This window comes from Pteropus medius, unplaced genomic scaffold (genome assembly GCF_902729225.1).
Source record: "Pteropus medius unplaced genomic scaffold, Ma_sr-lr_union100, whole genome shotgun sequence".
Classification (NCBI taxonomy): domain Eukaryota; kingdom Metazoa; phylum Chordata; class Mammalia; order Chiroptera; family Pteropodidae; genus Pteropus; species Pteropus medius.
Genome location: NW_024346150.1, coordinates 931,365 through 951,173, shown reverse-complemented (window position 1 = coordinate 951,173; position 19,809 = coordinate 931,365). Strand labels below are relative to the sequence as shown.

At 49.6% G+C, this 19,809-nt stretch overlaps 1 protein-coding gene and 1 pseudogene across 1 annotated transcript in view; both read left to right on the top strand.

Annotated features, from left to right (window-relative positions):
* The window catches only part of DNAI1 (dynein axonemal intermediate chain 1), a 58,666-nt gene that overhangs the window by 32,276 nt on the left and 6,581 nt on the right, over positions 1 to 19,809 (top strand). Inside the window, exons 10-14 of the mRNA XM_039875687.1 lie at positions 2,225 to 2,309; positions 5,792 to 5,909; positions 6,156 to 6,199; positions 14,650 to 14,897; positions 19,432 to 19,521. Of these exons, the coding sequence (XP_039731621.1) occupies positions 2,225 to 2,309; positions 5,792 to 5,909; positions 6,156 to 6,199; positions 14,650 to 14,897; positions 19,432 to 19,521 (585 nt within the window). The remainder of the gene's footprint in view (positions 1 to 2,224; positions 2,310 to 5,791; positions 5,910 to 6,155; positions 6,200 to 14,649; positions 14,898 to 19,431; positions 19,522 to 19,809) is intronic.
* On the top strand, positions 2,368 to 2,486 carry LOC120613015 (uncharacterized; annotated as a pseudogene).

Below are 19,809 nucleotides of genomic sequence, written 5' to 3'. Positions count from 1 at the left end.
TGTGGACAAAGCACATACAGTGGAGGTAGGACATACCCACCTCTACCACCAGTGACTACAAACCTCTCTCCAAGGAAATTGAGCTCTAACTCAGAAGTACTGATCCCAAGCACTGGGCCAGGCTGTCATAGATGAGAGTGGAAGTTATCTGCCCCTTTGCTCAGTCCCAGTGTATGAACAGAGTGACAGCCCTTTCCTAGAGACCAGGGTCTGGTTTGGTTGGTATAAAATTCAAGTGCGTAGAAGGGAAGAAAGCAGAATAACTTCATGATAACTCTGTAGGAAGGTCTGTAGTGGCAGATTTCTCAGGTTTCTGTTTCATTAATGATTTGGGTGAATTTACAGAAATTAATACAAGCTTGTCTGATCTGAAAGATTAGGACAGGAATGGATGTTGGGGCTCAGAGGCCACAAGTTCACTCAGAACCAATAAAGAACTATGGCCATTCAAATAGCATAGTATCCAGAACAAGGATGGCAACAGTCCACCATATTCTCTCCTCAGTGCACATCTGGAGCCCTGAGTCTCCCAGGACCAGGAAAGGGGTCAGACTGGAGAGGGACTGACTCTCTGTGTGGGGCTATGGGTATGGGCCCTGTAGTACACAGAGTTGTGTTCACATCCTGGCTTTGCCCCTTATTAGCTGAGTTTTCCTAAAACTTGTTTCTTCAACTGTAAAAACATAATGATACCTACTTTGCCAGATAGTGTGAGAACCCAAGATAATATATGTATAGCCCCTAACATAGCATTTGATTGGTACTCATTGATAGTGGTGCTGTGGCACAGCTGATGAGGGTTCACCTGAAGAAGTACTGACTCAAGGAATGAGACACTATCCCCTATATCAGAGGAGTTATTACCAGACACATAATTCTCTGTGGCCAGAGGACAGAGTTGGGACCATGGGTATAAGATCCAGTAGTAAGTTTAAGCCAATAGGCTGTCTGACCACAGAAGATGCTGCCTGACATGTGGAGAGTCATGTGCCAGGAAGCTATCAAGAGGAAAGGGTTCTTGCTTTGAGTCAACGAGTAGAGAGAGTAGCTAGTACCAGGTGAACTCTAAGGAGTATGATCATAAGGCTTCAATGTGTGTCCTTGGTCAGTTTTCTGAGATAAACTTGAAGCCAGTTTGAGACCTGACAAAAGATTCTCAAAGGGCAGTTCTCCATATGTGACTTTATAAGCCCCCACTACACTGGTCTGCACCACCATCACCACCGGGCACTGGGTTAGTAATACCCTGTCCATTATTGATTTAATCCCACAATGACTCTATGATGCAGGTGGCATTATCCATTCCCACAAGTACTCTAAGACTCAGAAGTTAAGCAACTTGCCCAAAGTGGCCACCTGGATCCTAATCCATGGAATGGGATGGGAATGCAAGTCTGGGTGGCTCCAGAACCAATTCTCTTAACCACTGCCACTCCTGAGAAATCTCATCCTCTAGAGCCATGAGCCTGGCCATCTGAGCCTCTGGTTCATTCCTGCTACCTGCCCTAAATTCTGGAGCTTTTCTTGCCAGCCTCAAACTCTTTTGCTCCTCTAATAACCCACTAAGTAGTTCTCCTTGTGGATTTATGGAATTTCACAGAATGATTTTTTTTTTTTTGGTTCATAATGAGTCATTTTTTCTTGACATGAAACTTCCTGCTTTCTCTTTTATCTGAACAGTAGGCAGGGCCCTGGATTAGGAGTCAGTTTTGCCTCAAATTCTCTGTGTACAAGCATGTCTTTCTCCCCTCTCTAAGCCTCTGTGTCTTCTTCAAGTCTTGACTAAACCACTGAGGCCTTTAATGGGAGTCTTTGCCATTATCTGAGCTGGTGAAAACTTTCCATCCCAATCAAAAAAGCCTCTGACCTGCTCTTGTCTGCTCTCCCCTTCCAGTACCCTTTCTTGTCTCTTTTCAATGTCCTGTCTTGTGCTCAGAGATATGCCTTCTCCAGAACAAGCTCAGAATGAAAGAACATGAGGCAGGCTCTGCCCAGGAGCCAAGTATGGCAGTGCAGACTTCTTGTGCCTCTTGTGAGCCTGGTGTTTCCAGAAGGGGGAGATGGGGTAACTGGCTGAGGCATGAAGAGATACCTTTAAAGAGCTCTCCAAGGTGGGTGGTGTCAGAGAGGCATCACTGAATCAACTGCAAGCCTGGGCTGTGGCTCAGGGCATGACCTTTCATATGCTGGCTTGTGAGAATTTGTGGCCTCTATATCTCCACAGAGTGATGATATCACCAAAGTGACCCAAGCTGCTAAAATTGTGGAGCGGATGGTCAACCAGAATACATATGATGATGTTGCTCAAGGTAAGATTTGAAGTGCTGGAAACTACCATTATTGCCTGTATTAAAAATCTCTCATACAGTCTACGGCCATGCCACCCTGAACATGCCCGATCTCGTCTGATCTCGGAAGCTAAGCAGGGTCAGGCCTGGTTAGTACTTGGATGGGAGACCACCTAGGAATACTAGGTGCTGTACGTGAAAAAAAGCATATCTCTCATACAAGGTAAGTATTTGAGTGTCCCATGTTAGGTGCAAGGGGAGAACAAATAATCCCTCCTTCCTCTGGATGTCACTACGGAGACAAAACTTAGACGGGTCAACCATGAACAATGGCATAAGAAAAAAATGGGTAGTGATAAGATATGACAATAGTGCAGCAAAAACATCTGCACGTTAGTGATCCAATGTCATCTTCCCAACAATCCTGGAAGTCAGGCAGAGCTGAGATTATTACCCCTATTTCACACACAAGGAAGCTCAGGCCAAGGCTACCTGACTAGTGAACTGACTAGTGAATGGTAGAGAGGACCCAAATTTAGGTCTTGAGCTTCCTAATTTTGTGCTCTGTTCTCTACTCTGTCCAGCTTGGGGACAATATAAATGCTAGGATGCAGACAGCACCTGCTCTGGGGATCCTCAAGAATGGAGGTAGGGAAATGAGGGATGAGTGGCAGCAGTCAAGGAAGGCTTCACGGAGGGCTGATCTAGATGCCAAGGGATAAGCAGAGTCTGAGCTGGAGATTAGCTGAAAAGTGGATGTTCTGGGCAGGGGACAGCACAAGCAGTGACTCGGTGGTGAAAATGAATTAGAATGGACTCTGGAAACAAGGGACAGCAGGCTTGACCCAAACAGAGGCTTTGTTGGAAAGTGGTGAGAGTTCAGACTAGAGGCTGGAGCCAATTAATGAAGGGCCTTGACTATCACACAGGGAATCTGAGATTTCTCTGCAGACAGTTCAAAGATACTGTCCAAGTAGGATACACAGCCCAATAAGAGCAGGGCTGGAGGAGGATGTGATTGGGCAGAATACAAAGACGAGACGCAAAGGTAAGGTTCAGGTGTGGGGTGGAGTGGGCCTCGTCACACCTTACCCAGACTGCATCATAGGGGATGGAGAAAAAGGAGCAGTTATAATGAAAAACAAGCACCAAAATTCCCTGGGAACGGGCTATCAACCAGGGATTATGCTGTGCTATCTACATGTGTTATTTTATTTAATCCTGACAGCCATACTGTCAGATGAATAACATTATTATCTCCATTTTATAGATGAAAAATTCAGGCTGTATTGTTGCCACTTGTTCAAAACCACAGCTAGTGTGGGCTGTGAGTGGTGCAATTAAGATTCGAACACAGGCCCTTTTTGGTCCATAGCCTAAGTACTTCAGCACAAAGATACAGAGCCACTGAGCTGGAAGAGACATTTCAAATAAACATTCAGTAGGTCTATGCTGGTGATTAATTAGTGATGAGGTGAAGAAAGAGATTGATTTAGAAATGCTTAAATCCTGGGGGCCTGGGAAATTCTGGTGTCTATGACAGAGCCAGGAAAACGGAATCCTTCTCAGGGCATGAACGGCACATTCCCAAGTGGCTTGTATTTCCCTAAGAGGTTGCGCATTTATCTGGAGCAGCTGCATCCCCAGAGTTGGCAGCTCCTTGCTGCTGGCTGGTCTCCTTTGCTGACAGCTTAAGGCTCTTCTTGGTGACTTGATGTTCATTGCTCACCCACGGGACATAGAAATCAGGGCTGCCAAGACCAGCAGCCTAAACAAGCCCCCTTGTTATCATTCAGGCTGGAAAACGACCTTGAGTGCTTTTCAAAGCTGTCAAAGTACACAGTAGCTTTGAATGAATTTGTCACTCACGCTGCTTGGCTTCCTGAAACCCAGCCTCTACAACCAGCCCCTCAAAGGGCAGCAAACATGATTAATATCCATGGTGAAATTGGCCTTGTTGAACCCTTTTCATTTATGAGAACACAGTCACATAAAAATGCATTGGACTTTGATTTTTTTTTTAATTGCATACTCTTTCCCTCTGGGAAAGTGTAACTATGAAGGAGAAGTGAAAACAGTGAAGTGTTACCAATTAGTCTCTCTGAAATGAGGCATTTTCAAAGATAGCCCAAGCTCAAGGATCTCTGATGTGATCAAGGCTCATGCCTCTGACCACTCTAATCTTTGTTTGTTCTAAGACACTTTTGAGGTTGGAATGTAGTCCCAGAACCTCAAGGTGTGGGACATTGTGAGAGAGGTTGGAGCCATGTCTGGGTATGTTCTTGACTGTGTTGGATGAGTGGATTCATTTTCTAATAGGTCATCCTTGGTTGGAAAGGAGGCTGAGGAGCATTCACTTCTGTTGATTTATTTCATTGCATTCTTTGGACAGTCACTGGGTATCTGTTCTGTGGCTGGCCCTGTGCTGGTGGATCCAGAGATGAATATCGCATGCTTCCTGCTCTCTAAGAGCTGCCTTTTGGGGGAGACAGGCAAAAGGAAAAATAGAAGCAACACAATGTGACAGATGTTTCAATAGAGGAGTGGCACAGAACTGGAATGGAGAAAGAAATGAACTCTGCTCAACAAGAATATGAAGGCCTCACAGAGGAGGAGCAGTTTGATTTGGATCTGGAGTGAGTAGGAGTTTTCTAGGAAGATGGTGGATTAGGACATTTTAGACACCATTTGACATAGAGGGTGCATGAACAGCTAGCCCGAAATGATATAGAAGTAGTGGCCTGGAGCACTGGTTTGACTAGGGAACCCCTGTGCAATGGAAGCCATTGAGGGGTTCTCAGTGGGTTGGAGGAGGTAGTATGGTTAGGCGATTTATTTGTTCTCGCTCCAGTAGCTCTGTGGAACATGGACTGGAAGAGTAATTACTGGAGGTATGGAGGCCAGTTAGGAGGCTTACGCAATGATCCAGGTGATGGTTGTTGGGGCCTGAACCTGGGCAGTGGCTGTGGATTTGGAGAGGAGTGAATGGATTAAAAAGGCAATCAGAAGGAACATATGAGAGACAATGGAAAGGGATCACCCAGGTTTCTGGTTTAGAGAAGTAGAAAGATGGATGGGGCTCCTACCTAAGTTAGAGGAAATGGGAGGCAGAATAATTTAAGGCAGGAGATGAACTTGAGTTCAAAGAACCCATGAGGGATCCAGGCAGTTTCACTATAGTGCAGCTTGGCAGTGGATATGAAGATGAGCAAACCTGGGATTTTATCCACGTGCGCATACCCACTTCATTGTCATTTACCTGAAACAACAACGATGACTGTAATAATAACACCTATAGAGAACTTACTATGTGCCAGGTATTTTCCTAAGTATTTTACATATATTAACTCATTTAATCTCAAGCGTACTTTGAGATAGGTGCTATTACTATTCCCACACCGAAACACAAAGAGGTTCATTGTTTTGGCCAGACAGAAAGTGGCAGACCTGGGTTTACCATAAACTGGCAGTTCCAGGGCTGACTCAGCCTGTGTGTGTTTAAGATTTTAAGTACTATGAGGATGCTGCTGACGAATACCGGGACCAAGAAGGTACGCTGCTGCCCCTCTGGAAGTTCCAAAACGACAAAGCCAAGCGCCTGGCAGTCACTGCCCTCTGCTGGTGAGTGTAGGCATTGCAGCAAATTAAGAGTTCCTGAGCGCCTGCTGGGTGCCAAGCCCAGAGCAGCGCACTTCTACTGCTTTAGCCACCTTGAGGGTGACACGTAGCATTATGGGAAAAAATGAGACCGGAATTCTTATGGGATTTTGGGATCCGCTCAACAGTAGATGTCTGTAGATAGGTACCAGTGTTCGTGGGACAGCCAAGTCCATTTCCTGGGCCAATGGATTCATATTTCTTTTGCAGGAATCCAAAGTACAAGGATCTGTTTGCAGTGGGACATGGCTCCTGTAAGTAATCTAGCTGTTCATTAATTTGCTAGCTTTACCAGCAAACACTAAGCACCTACTCAGTGCAGCGTTCTTTGCCAAGTGTGAAAGACACAAAAATGACTAGGATACACTCCCTGCCCTCGGGGCTCACAGCCTAATGGGGAAGATCCATAATCACACCAGCAATAAGTGCTGGGTGAAGAAATACGCCAAAATGAGCCTTGAAAGAGTTATCAAGGTGAAGAAAGGAGAGATCACTTCTGGCAGAGGAACCAGCATATGCAAATGTCTGGCAGCACAAGCAATATGGCAGGAAATGAAGCTGTCTCAGAGGCAGGGTCAGCCCCCCAAGGGCTTGGTAAGCCATTCCAAGAAGCTTGGCCCTTCTCCTGTAGGCAATCTTCTGACCTTCTCCAGAGAGGAAACCACTGAAAGAATTTGAGAAGGGCAAGGATATGACCAGTGTAGGGGGAATTGCATCCAGGATACTGGAGCTGGAAGACCAGTTAGGAGACTGGTGCAGGCATTCCAGGGAGAGATGGCAGGATCTGAACCATGACTATGGAATGGGGATGGAGAAGTGAGTTTGAGAAGCATGAGAAGGTAGACTGGACCAGACCGGGGGAGAGATAGGATGGTGGAGGCTGAGGGAGAGTAGTGTTCCTGATCAGGCCCCAGAGCAGGCAGGGGTGGTGGCAAGTGCTTGATGTTCATCACTTGGCCCCTGAGCCCTTGGAGACCACTGCTGGCCTCTCCCTCCCTCCCCCTTCCCTCCTCCCTCTCCTCTCCCCCCTCCCCTCTCCTCTCCCTGCGAGTCTCCTCTCCTCCTCCCATAGCCGGCGGCAGCACTGTGGTAACTCTGTGGCTATTTGCTTTCCTTTATGTTCCTGGGTCCCCGCAGAAGCCCCTACCTCCCTGCTGGCCTGGACATTCCACCTTCCTAACAGGAGAGGGCCCCACACTTCGCGTTAGCAGTAGCTCCCCAGGCTAACAGCTTGCTCTCTGACTGGGAAGATCAGCTTCTGCAAACAGGAAAATCTTTCCAATTTCCAAGCTGCTTCTGGCTGGCTGGCTTACAAGCTCCCAGTCTCTGCCCCTCAGACCTCCTGTCCACCCATTCTTTGACCAGGGTAGGGAGGCGGGGTGGGCAAGAAGGAGTCGGTATTTGTCATTCCTCTCAGGGAGGAGACCTTGGAGCTGCTCCCAGTCTCGTGGTCTGGGCAGCCTTTGAGGATGCCCTAAATGCTTGCTTTGTGTGCCTATTCCTGAGGGTGGGCTGCTGCCAAGCGGGAAGCACCCTCCCCCTCTGGAAGGGAACTAGTACATTCCTCCCCCTCTGCTGCAGCTACTGGGCCTGGAACAGAGCCTGGGGGCTGGGCAGGTCCTCCCAGGAGTGGGTGTAGACTCCAGGCTCTCTGCCCAGGCCTGAGGTGGGGATGTGGGGGGCTCCCCAGCAGGTGGGAGGAGAAACTGATTCAGCTCTAGCCCCATCCTCCTCCCACCCAGGGCCAGAAGCAAGGTCAGCTGGTCAGAGGCATGTGGAAACTGTCCATAGGGGCAGCCTCAGCCAGGAGCACTGGAGAAGAGCAGCCCACTACCTAGGAATAGATGATCTCAAGTCTAACAGGCCCAAGAGCCTCCTTTAGGAAGGCAGTCGCCCAGGAACGGTCTCTTTGTCCTTTGTTGGTCCTTTTAGCCACATCCACATGCCTGGGAGGTGCCACAGTCAGCTGCAGACCTTCTGGCTGGAGGGTCACTTCCCAGTGATATTACCTGGGTCCAGAAGCCTTTCTGATCCTTGATTTCCTCATTGGTAACATGAAGAAGGTGACATCTGCCAGCTCTCCACCCTGGGGCTGCTGTAAAGCACACTTGAAAGAAAAGTGGCAAACGTGCCCTGTTATCTGTGAGACCACGCATACATAAAGGACAATCATTGCCAGTTTGTCTATCGGTCTTTCCCCTGGTTTTCCTGCAGAATCATTAGGGGACCTGAGCAGAGAAAGGAATCTGTGGAGACAGAAGGGAATCAGATGAGGCTCCTACCTACTCTTTTAGAAGGCAGGACCTGGTGGCAGCACTGGTGTTGGCTGTTGCTGTCACCAGCATTACAGTTGTTAACCAGCTCTCAGACAGGCACTTCTTCTCCAGAGCCCTGCACATCTCAGTACCACTCCTGCAGTTGCCTCTGGGAGTCTCATGCTCTTGACTGCCCTGTTACCTCCCTGGAAGACAGAAGGCAAAGCTGAGGCAGGCCAAGGGCATTCTAATTACTGGACAGGGTTACGGTGAGGAGCAGCTGGCTTACTGGCATCCATCATGATGCCAGCTCCCAGATGCCAGCCTTCGTCATTAGACTTTGCCTCATGTGGATAAGCACTGGAGTAAGAATTTGTTTTGTTGTTGTTGTTGTTGTTGGTTTTGACCCTGACGAACTCAGCCCAGGCCTCCTTTTGCCTGGAATTCCCAGATGTTTATTCTCTGATCCAGCCAAATAAGACTTTAGCAGGGGTAGCTATATACCCTAGGAAGGATGGGAGCCAATCCCCTATTTTGAGGACAAGGAAGGTTACTTGGAGCCAGGCCAGGAGCAAGCAGGTAAAAAAAAGGGAGTCCATGCAATTGCCTGCAACAGCACAGAAGCATTCACATCTGCCTTGCCTCTTGGGCTGCTGGGTGCCAGGTGGTAAGCACGCCAGGCTGTGTACAGGGCAGAGACTGGGTGCTCCCCGGGGCCAGGCTCCATATTCCTAGCAGAGCTAAGACAGAGGCTGTCAGCAGGTGAAAACAGATGAAGGAACACTGGAGGGCAAAGGGAGCTAGTCCAGGAAAAGGGGCAAAACTGGGATGCAATTATATCAGCACTAGAGGAGCACTTTCTAGCCCATTAGCTATTTCATGGCAGGGGAATAGAGACTCCTCATGGTCTGTCGGGAAAGATGGTGGAACAGGTCTTAGAAACTCTGTGTGGTCCTGACTATCTATCACACAGGAGATGGGGAGGAAGCGTCCCAGCTCTTGGAGGAGCACCCTCAAAAGAGCCAAAGTCAGGCCCTGAGTCCCGGCACTAAACCCATTCCCACTCCGTCCCACCACATCCCAGCCTGTCCCTGAGCCTGCCCAGGTCAGAGATATACTTGTAAGGATTTAAATCTTTCCTGATCATTTGTCAGCTTTACTAATTAAGCAGTGTTAATTTCATTTACTGAAAATGGAAATTCATTCACCTCATTTCTCCCTGTTCATCCTCTACACACAAAATCCATCACTCCCCGGCTGCAGGCTGCGTAAAATTTACAGGACTAATTATGTTGTCAGGTCTTTTTGTAAATACAGTCCATAAAGGCCACTGTGCTCTCCGGCTTGTAGTGCAAGGGCATTCCTGTTGTTAGTTTAATTACTGGTTAGTTATTTCGGTTCTCAAATGTTTGCCTCATTTTCCCTAAATCAAATTAAATGTCCCGCTTGATGTATTCTGTCTCCAAGGCCTTGCTCTTACTTCCCACGCTGTTTAAATATGACTTCTAATTGGACGAGAGTACTTGGAAACACCCGGCTGCCTGGGAGGCTGAGCTCAGCCTGGCACCTTGGCCTCTGGGCCATGCTGAGGGTTTGCGACCCTCTAGTACCGATGCCCTTTCTTGTGGCAGCCGTGGGCCGGTCCTCTGCCTTTGGAGACTATGAAAATCCTAACCCAAGAGGCATTTCTGTTCCTGGAGTCCCAGGTGGCAGGGCTGAGGTGTGGGAAACTGGAGGAAGGTTTCATTATTGTCATCAGAAGAGCCAGGGATCATTGCATCCATCCTCCTGACTTCTAAAAAGACTGCTTCCAAACCATCCCAGGAAAAGGTACCATCTATGGGGGCCTCTCCCTCTGATTCCTAAAAGTGGGGTTTGGGTCAGCCTTCCCTGAATGGCTACAAATATAATGTCCTATGACTGCTATAATAAATGACAATAAACATAATGACTTAAAACAATACAAATTTATTATCTTATAATTCTGGAGGTCAGAAGTCTAAAATGCATTTCACCGAACAAGAATCAGTGATCAGCAGGGTTTTATTCCTTCTAGAGGCTCTACAGGAACATCCATTTCTTTGCCTTTTCCTGCTTCTAGAGGCTGCTCACATTCCATGGCTTGTGGCTCCTTTCCAGCTAGCAATTGCATCATTCTGACATCTTTTTCTGTTGTCACGTCTCCTCTGACTCTCCTGCCTCCCTCTTTCCCTTATAAGAACCCCTGTGATTACATTGGGTCTATCCAGATAATCCAGGGTAATCTCCCTATCTCAAAATCTTTAGTTTAATCACATCTGCAAAATCCCTTTTGCCATGCTAAGTGACATATTTATGGGTTCTAGGAATTAGGACATAGACATCTTGTTGGGGATCATTATTTGGCCTACCGAGCCCCCCTCCATGTGCCTCTTGCATGACTTAATAAAGGGAGTGATTAAACAGCCGCTGCCTTAGAGTTGGCCCTGAGCTGGACTCATTTGGGATGCCACAGTAAGAGAGGAGGCCTACTGTCTGAGGCTGGCTTAGTATGCTTATCTCTGCAGCTTGGCATCTGCTTCCCTGTGACCACTGAGCTGGCTTTAGCCTGATGCTCCAACATACCCTGTGCCTGCCTGGCCCTCTGTGAATCCTGAGCAAGAGCCCAGGCTTCTCCTGACAGCCAGACTCTCCAGAATGCCACCCACCCCCGCCCTATAATCTAGAGCTGTTACTTGTAGGGCAGGGGTGGAGCTGGAGGGCCAATTCAAGAAGACATCTATCCATGTTCCTTACTGGGTGCTACTCTGCCAGGGCCTTAGCAGAGGGAGCTGAAGGCAGCAAGAGGTCTACTATGGAATTAAGCTACCCCTCCCCTGAAACCATGGCTTTCTGAGAACTGCCAGATCAGGCTCTAGGAGGTAGTTGATTCTCCTCCTTCAAACCTTGTGGATCATTGGAGGTCAGAGTCGGGGTGTCCTTAGAGATTATCTAGCAGAGCCAGATTAGCAGGAGGCACCCCTCTCACTGGAGAGAGCAAGCCTGCTGAGCTACAGGAGGCCATGTTCACTTCATTCTTTGTTGGGGCAAAGGACAAAACCTCTCAGGACCACCTATAATAATGAGATATAGGTAAAAAAGCTCCTCAAGGGGGCACTCACAGAGAAGGGGCTGAATGGTCTGGAAGGCTTCCTGGAGAAGAGCAAAAGTAGAAAGTGGAGGAGGGGAGCTAAGGCCAGCTCAGTTTCCCTTTCTCCTTTCCCTGCCTCAGGGTTTTAGACCTGGTGGTTTCTTTCTCTGTCTCTCTGTCTCTGTCTCTGTCTCTGTCTCTCTCTGTCTCTCTCTCTCTCTCCCTCTCTCCCTCTCTCCTTCCTCCCCCCTCTTTCTCTTCTCCCCTCCATTCCTACCCCCTCTTTTCTCTCTCTTTCCCTTCCTCTATTTCTCCTTCCCTCTACCTACCACATATACTTACTAAAATCCTGTTGCCTGAAGGAACCTGGAATTCCTTTGCTGGCCCCAGACTTCAGAGTCTCTGCATCTTTATACAATGGGTGGGGTTGGGGGCTCCCATCTCTGTCACTGGACCCTTCAGCCCTTCTTTGAGAAGCCAGAGAGTTTGTAGGGTTCAGGACAAAGTACCGCAGGGCTCAAGGCCCCAGGCTCTGTAGCCTTGAGCCTGATGGAATCTCACTGTTCTCTCACTGAGAACTGAAGCGCTATAGGTGACCTTGATGCCACTGTTATAATGGGACTGCTGGTGACCTTGTTGGTAGCATCATCCTGGGATTATTGGAGGGCTGGGCAATGATGTCACTAGGCTGCTGGTGACCTGGCCGGTGACATCATACTGGGAATGTTGGAGGGCTGGGCAATGATGTCACTAGGATTGCTGGTAGCCTGAGCAATGATGTCACATGGGGACCATTGGTGGTCTGATTAGTGATGTCATTTTAGGTCTTTTGGAAGGCAGGATGATGATGATATTGTGGGGCAGTCGGAGGTTTGGGCTGTGATGTCACACCAGGTATATACTTGGAGAGTGAAATAATGAGGTTTCATAGGGGAGTCAGAGATGAGAAGAATAAGGAGTAGAGAGGAAGCCCTAATTAAATGAGAGTTTTCTCTGCTTTCCACGTGTAGTTTTTCAGATAGACCCCTGAACTGGAATTCAGGAAATACATAGTCCAGCCATGATCAGAAGCTGTGATCTTTATTGCAGGAGGGCTGGTTTTGATTGGAAGTAACAGAGATTACTAGAGCCAGGTTAAGAAAGAGAGGCTTATTGTCAGGATCATGTGGCCTGGGAACTGAGTCTTCGGTGTGATTGGTTGCTCCATATGTCCCTCTCTCATGAAATTCCTGATTCTCTGTGCCAGAAGTTTCCTCTTATCACGCTTGACTGCCATGTCCCTTACATATTCTCTAGTCCAGCTTATGGAAGGATTGGATTGGCTTTGCCAGTCACCACCAGCCCATTAGGTTTGGTGTCCCTTCCCCTCCTTTCTCCACCTCCATGTAAAGATCAGATTAATGTTATCTTGAGCAGGGTAATTTCAGCTATAAACAGCATATTGGGTGTGATGAGTCTATTGCACCTGAGCCCACCAGTTCTGCCCTCTACCTCAGTTTACCCATCTGTAAAATTAGAGGGTTATAAGTTCAGCTTTTAGCCCCAGTGGTTCTGTGAGTGGGTCAGAGATGTCCTCACCACAGAGTTACTAAGCCAGTTTAGGGTTTCCTACCCTCCTTTCCTGGATTCACTGGTCACAAAGACCCTGTGCACACATACAGGGGCAGGGAGTGCTTGAAGTTTGTCTAGAGCAATAGGTCATCACTACTGTCCCTTGAGGGGCCAGGTCCTTTGCCACAGTAAGAGCAAGTATGCCTTGGTGAAATAAAGAGAGCATCTGAGTCCTCAGTCATCCACCCTTTTATTCACGTACCTGCGTGCCCATCCCCTCACTCTCTTTCAGTCTTGCCCAGCATCAAGGGCAGATTGGACATCAAGGATATCAGTAGCTCACCTCTGGCCCCGTGGTTAACACTGTAATTCCTTAGGCTTACCTCATTCCACTGCAGGGTCTGGCGCTCTCATTATAGTAGGGGCTGCTGAGGGCAAGGCCACATCTCAAGTGGAATGTCTCTGTCCCTGCCAAGGCCCAGCCCAGGGGGAGGCCCAGATCAGGTGCTCAGGATTTGCATGATAAACAAAAGGAGCTACCAGTGACTATAATGCTGCCTACTTGAAGCCCTTCATGATCTGGGTGGGTGGGAAAGAGGCTCCCCTCAGCCAACTGAAGATCTCTCCCTTGGAAAGTGAGCCCTCCGGGCCCACCCTGGAGCCCCACAGGTGAGGTGCTGCTTCCCACCCCCACCTCAAGGCCAGCTCCCTACTGGCTTTGAGATATCACCAGGCACAAGGTGACTCAGTTTAGCTCTGGGGGATCTGGAGGGACCCCAGCTCCTTCTCTTTGTGAGAGGCTCGCTTTCTCCAGAGCAGAAGCATTTTCGTTACTGACCACCATGTCAAGGTGAGGGCCCTCATCTCAGCTGAAAGGCTGCCTTCCCATAGGGTCCCCAAGATGGGGGGCTGCTCTAGCTTTCCGCTTCTCTAGGTCTGGCTCTTCTGAGTTTGGGAAGGGTCTTGGGCTGGTGGCTGGAAAGCTGGACTTGAGGGCTGGGACTGGATTCTGTTCAGTGACTGCATTAGGATGGGCACCAAGTGTGCAGAGAATGAAAAAGGGTTGGAAGCATTCCGCTGACATGGGGCAAACTCAGAGGGGAACCTCTGCCGAGAGATTCACTGTTGATCACCAAAAGCTGTGCCCAAGCCGGAAGGATGGCACAATGGCCTGTGAAACTCCGACTGGCTGGCCTGGCACGTCTTGATTGTGAGAACATCACTAGAGCTAGGGCTCAGGCTGCAACTGGGGATTCTGGGGCCAGAGGGTATGGAAAGATGCCCCGAGGTGGCAAGTTTGGGACTCATTTAGATAACTCCGTGTTATTCCAAACCGAATCCCTGTCCTTGCCCGGGGGGCAGAGAGGCACATAGGCATTATGCAGCCGTCTAAGGACAGCATCCTGCTCCTGAGTGGGGTATCTGAGCCCTCTCTGAGGATCCTGCTCCTTCCCAAGCCCACACACATTCTGCACTTAGCATCTCCCTTAGCCTGCATCCCCCTTTCCTGTACTTCAGGAGGGATAAGGAGAATGACAATCGGTCCCTCAGATAAACTTGGTCACCTTTACTGATTGTTGGATCCTCCCACAAACTCTGAGAATGGGTAGGCCAGGTCTCATGATCCTATTTCACAGATAAAGAGGATGAAGCCAGAGAGGAAGCCCACACGCTCCAGCAGAGGCAGAGCAGGGCAGGGCTTGTCCATCTGGTAGGGAAGGGGCACGGGGGGCTTCCCAGCAGGGTAGCTGGATTCTCCAGCCACAGAGGGCCGTCTTCCTTGGGGCAGATGACTTCATGAAGCAGAGCCGGGGCATGCTGCTGCTCTACAGCATGAAGAACCCCAGCTTCCCTGAATACATCTTCAGCAGCGACAGCGGCATCATGTGTCTCGACATGCACGTGGACCATCCCTACCTGGTGGTAGTTGGCCACTACGACGGCAACGTGGCTATTTATAACCTCAAGAAGCCCCACTCCCAGCCTGCCTTCCGCAGCTCAGCCAAGTCTGGCAAGCACACGGACCCTGTGTGGCAGGTCAGCCTTGAACCAGGAGGGGAGACTTGGGTATGGATGAGTAGTGTGTGGTCCTGGGAGGCACTGGAGAAGGGGCTTTGGGGAGGAGAGGGCCACAAGTACAGGGATGGTGATGACAGGTACCAGGTTAGGGGCCAAGTTGCTGGGTGAGAGAAGGGTGGGAGGTGAGACTCAGGAGGTAAGAGGGTCTGCAGTAAGAACTGGGTTGCTGCCCCAGAGTTCCCATCAGAAAGGAATTAAGGATCTTTTAGGTGTGGTGATCAGTGACTCTCAGCCAGGGGCTGGAAGCCTCCAGGGCCTGATGGGCCTCTGCTGAGTATGTCAAAGGCTCCAGTCCCCTGCCTATGGGCTTCTTCAACTCTGCATAGGGCTCTCCTCTGCATCTGGGCTAGATTTGGGGGAACTCTCAGACAGGGGTGGGTGCTGCTGGTTGTCTGCCCTCTGGGTAGGACTGTAAGACTTGGTTGGTGAGGTCTGACCTGAGATGTCTCTGCAGCACTCCTGTTCTCCAGACAGACATAGAATGGGACCATCCCCTGGACATCGGGGCTAGATTTCACCCTGTCTCCCATCTTATTGCATTAGGAGTGGATTTCACAGTTTCACTCTCAGTTTCAGGCTTTGCAGGCCTTTCCTCACTGTGTTTCAAAGTTCCCCCTCCTTCTGCGGCTATGTACCCTAACCCTATGGGCAAGTCTGGGAGAATCTAAGGATAGATTTCTGCCTCAAATAGCCCAAGGCCTCTGGGCTCATCAGGCAATGCTAGGACTCTGTCTGATCATCTTCTGCCCCTTGCCCTTACACAGTCTGCAGTCAGGCTCTGCACCCTTGCCTCTTCTGGCCCTGAGTTCTGAATCAAATAGACACCTGCCCCAGGTACTGGCTCTCAGCTCCCAGGCGGGCCTGAGCAGAGGGAGGACTGTCCAGGTACAGGGGACATGGTGCTCCCTCAGCTTCATTCTCTACTCAGAGCCGGGGCAGAGGGAGGCACACCTTCCACTAAACATTTGCCCCGCTACTCTCCACCAAAGCAGGGGCTAGAGCTTGCAGCCTCAGGAGTTTTCTCCACTAAAAAACCCATCTCTCAATTCATTGCCTGAAACACAGAGGTCTTCAGACATGGGTAAAATGTCTGCAGGGATTTTAGAGCCCAGAGAGAGGAGAAAAGAGCTCCTTTGACAGGACTGAATGAGCATCAGCACCGCCCCTGCTCTCAGATAGTCCAGGGCCAAGCATGGAACATCTCTGGTTGGCCTGAACATCCTCCTCAAGCCCAGGAGAGGGTGAGGGGCTCGGGCCAACCACCCTGCTCCCACTCTACTGTGATCTCTAAATCAAATAGCAGGTTTGGAGAAATAAATGGAGCATGTAGAAGACACATTTTCCCTTTTACTGGGCGGGCGCCAGGGAGACTGGAACCCATATGGACAAGGGTGGCCTTCTGTTCTTCCACCATCCTGTCAGGAAAACAGGGCTACTGCCTTTGCAAAACCAAGACTCAGAGTTCTTGGCTGCAATCGGGCTTGGGACATGGGAGGGGCCTGCCTGTCTTTCACTTGTTTACTCACTTCCTTTTCCCTTCTTTCCCTCTCATTTCCTGCCCCTCTTCCTCATTCACCCATTTATTCATCCATTCAGTAACTCCCCTCTCCTCTAGGAGCTGAGGATGCTTAAGGGCTTGGTCTCTGGAGATTCTGTTGGGGCGATAACCACAGCCAGAGCTGAGCAGGACACAGCAGTACTCAATGGGCTACAGAGGGCACTGAGGAGGGGCGCTCAGATCGTCTGGGATGGGGAGCAGGGCCAGAAGGGCCAGGGAGGTCTTTCTAGAGAAAACAACACCAGAGCTGCATTGTGAGAGGTGAGAAAGTATTAGATGAAGGACACAAAGAGGTCACAGCAAAGACACAAGGGCATCCAACAGGTCGGCCTGCTGGGAAACAACTCATCGTTTGGCGTATAGTGTGAGAGACAAGACCTGAGAAAAGCACAGGCACCTACTTGTGAATGTGCTTCTCTAGCAAGTAAGAGGCTTAGACTTTGTAGGTTGGTGGTTTCAAATGAAATGTTCATACAGAAGCCCAATATGTTAAAAAGATGAGAGGGGCTGCTCTGGTAGGATCGGGGTCCTTGTTTGAGGGTCTCCCTGTCACCTGAGGTACTTTCCCAAGGCTCCTAAATTCTCCCCCAGCATAGTTTGAAAATCACTGCCCAAGCATCAGAGGGTTTGGGGCAGAGGGGTAACACAGTCACGATTGTCTTGGAGACCTCCTCTGGCTGTAGCATGAGAAATCTTGAAGCCTGAGCTAGACCAGGGGCATGGAGGGAAATGAGAAGATAGGGCCCAGAGCTGATGAGGCAGTAAAATCAGTGGAAGGAAACGACTGATTTGATATGGGAAAAGGGAAGAACTCTTGATGCTGCCTGAGACTCTGGTTTGTGGTGCCTACAGAAGTGGGAAATGCAGAAGAAGAATGGGTTTGGCCAGACGTTATATAAGAAGCCAGAGGAGGTATCCTACAGGCAGTTGGCCATATGAGCCTGAAGCCTGAAGGAGAGCCAGGCTGATGAATGAGACAGAAGAGACATCAGAGTCTATGTCCTTCTCGAAGGGACTGTATCTCAAGGAGACCAATGAGGTTGTTTTGGATCTCAAATGTCAGGCTAGGGCAGACAGACTTTGTTCTGTTGGCAGCGGAGAGCCATGGAAGGTTTTGGAGCCAGAGAGAGAACTGTCTGTTCAAAGAGGACTAGGTTCCCATCTCATGCCACAGGCTACTTCCCCCGGGAGCCTGCCTGTTCTAGCCTCACTGTGACAACACTCTGCTGGATGTGTGTGTGTGTGTGTGTGTGTGTGTGTGTGTGTGTGTGTGTGTGCCCATGTCTGTGTCTGTGTGTTCTGTGCAACACTGGGGAAAGTGGCAAGAAAGATGATGAGTAGAAACTGGGGTCAAGCAGGCCTGCCCTAATCAGATAAGGCAGAAGAGAAGGAATCGGTTAAGCAGCCTGCTTACCATCTGCACCCCTCGCTATTTATTTTACCCTGCCACCTCCACCCCAAGATCATGTATGTGACTTGCACACAGTTACACATGTACACACTCACTTGCAAATGCACACGCCAGCCCCCATTGGGCATCAGGCTGCTAAGTGGGGTGTGAAATACAATTTCCATGCATGCTGGCGGCTGCTCATTAAACACTTCCCTTTGCAGCTCCCTAGCGCCTCTTAGAGCCTGGACTTTGACACACACACACACACACACACACACACACACACACACACACACACTCATCTCTTCCTCCCATTTAAAGGGACTACCTTTACCCAGAAGGGGAAATGCTCTCAGCATCAGGGCCAATTCTGACTTGTGTCTCACAGATTCTGTGGTGTTCTAGGCCCCGCAGTGAAAGCACGAAAGAGCCAGTGGCCCAGGCAGGCCCAGGCAGGACTCAGCTGCCCTCCTGCAGCTCTGATCTACCAGGCCTGGGTGGTGGTTGGGGAGGAGCAACTCCTTCTTCCTCCCCTACCTCCCGCAGTACCTCTCCAAAGCCATAGTGACAGCTGTGGTTACAGGCAGGGTCACTGGGTTCCTGTCCTCCCTCACTGGGCCTCTGCTTGAGCCGGGGACAGTGGTCCCTGCATGGGAGGTATGGAGGGAGCAGGAGGTTGGAAAGCTATAGGCACCCAGTCCCTCCCTAGCTTTCTGGGACATGGCTTGGCCCAGCCTCCACATCTGGCAACAGAAACTTGAGCCTCAAGCATGTCATCTTCATAAGACAATAACTCTGTCTCCAAAACACTTTCCCATATGTTTGCTTTCAGCCCTGAGAAGATGGGTGGGGCAGGATTATTAACCCCAATTTGCAGATAGAGAAATGCAGCTCAAATCTGAGATTTGGGAGATAGATTCTGGGAGCAGGAGCTAGTGGTCAAGTGAAGGTGAGAACAGAGGAGAGGCTGACTAGAGAAAGGCTAAGCCTGGAAGAGGAGTTTGGGGAGGGGGTAAGTAGAGAAAAGCCCCCTGTGGAACCTTGGCACCCCAATTCTTAGGATGATGGTGATAATTAGCTAACATTTATTGAGTATAATATATGCAGTGTTCTGACCTAAGGGCCTTATATTCATCTTCTAATTTATTCCTTACAACAAATCTGTGCTATTATGGTTCCTGTTTTATCAATGAAGAATCTGGTTGATAGGCCCTGTCCTTTCCAGGCCCTGTCTATATAAAGAGATTGAATCCAACCCAGGGAGGAACTGGGCACCTCCACTTGCCAACTCAGTGGATTAGGGCAGTGCTTGGACTTAGCACTGTTGCCCCAGGATGGTCAGGACAAGAGAGAGATGGAAATGGATGGAAGAAAGGGGAGAGAGAAGGAGGGAGGGAGGAACAATTGTGGAACTCTGGAAAATGGGCTTCCAGAACTTGCTTCTGAACCTCAGATGGGTTCTCTAGGGAGCCCTGCTCAGCTTGCAGTCCTAACTCAACACCCTAGCAGGGTCCCAGAGCTCACAGTTTGGGATGTTTCAGGTCAAGTGGCAGAAGGATGACATGGACAACAACCTTAACTTCTTCTCTGTGTCATCTGATGGCAGGATCGTGTCTTGGACGCTTGTGAAGGTGCCTGTTTCCCAGAAAGGGTTGTGCAGGGGCAGATGGGGAAGTGGGGGCGGGGGGGGAGCTGAATGGAAAAGGGACCACCCCCCAACTCTGCTGATCCAGCNCCAATTTCTGCAAGGTCTCAGTGTTAGTAGGTGAACATCCTTCTGAACCTCTCCATCCATCCAGAAATAGCTCTATTGCAAGCTTTTCTTAGGCTTAGAGACTCAGAATGTTAATTACAGGCAGCCTCCCGGGAGCCCCTGAGGCCCAGCCAGAGCTGGGCTGAATGCAAAAGAGGTCCCCACC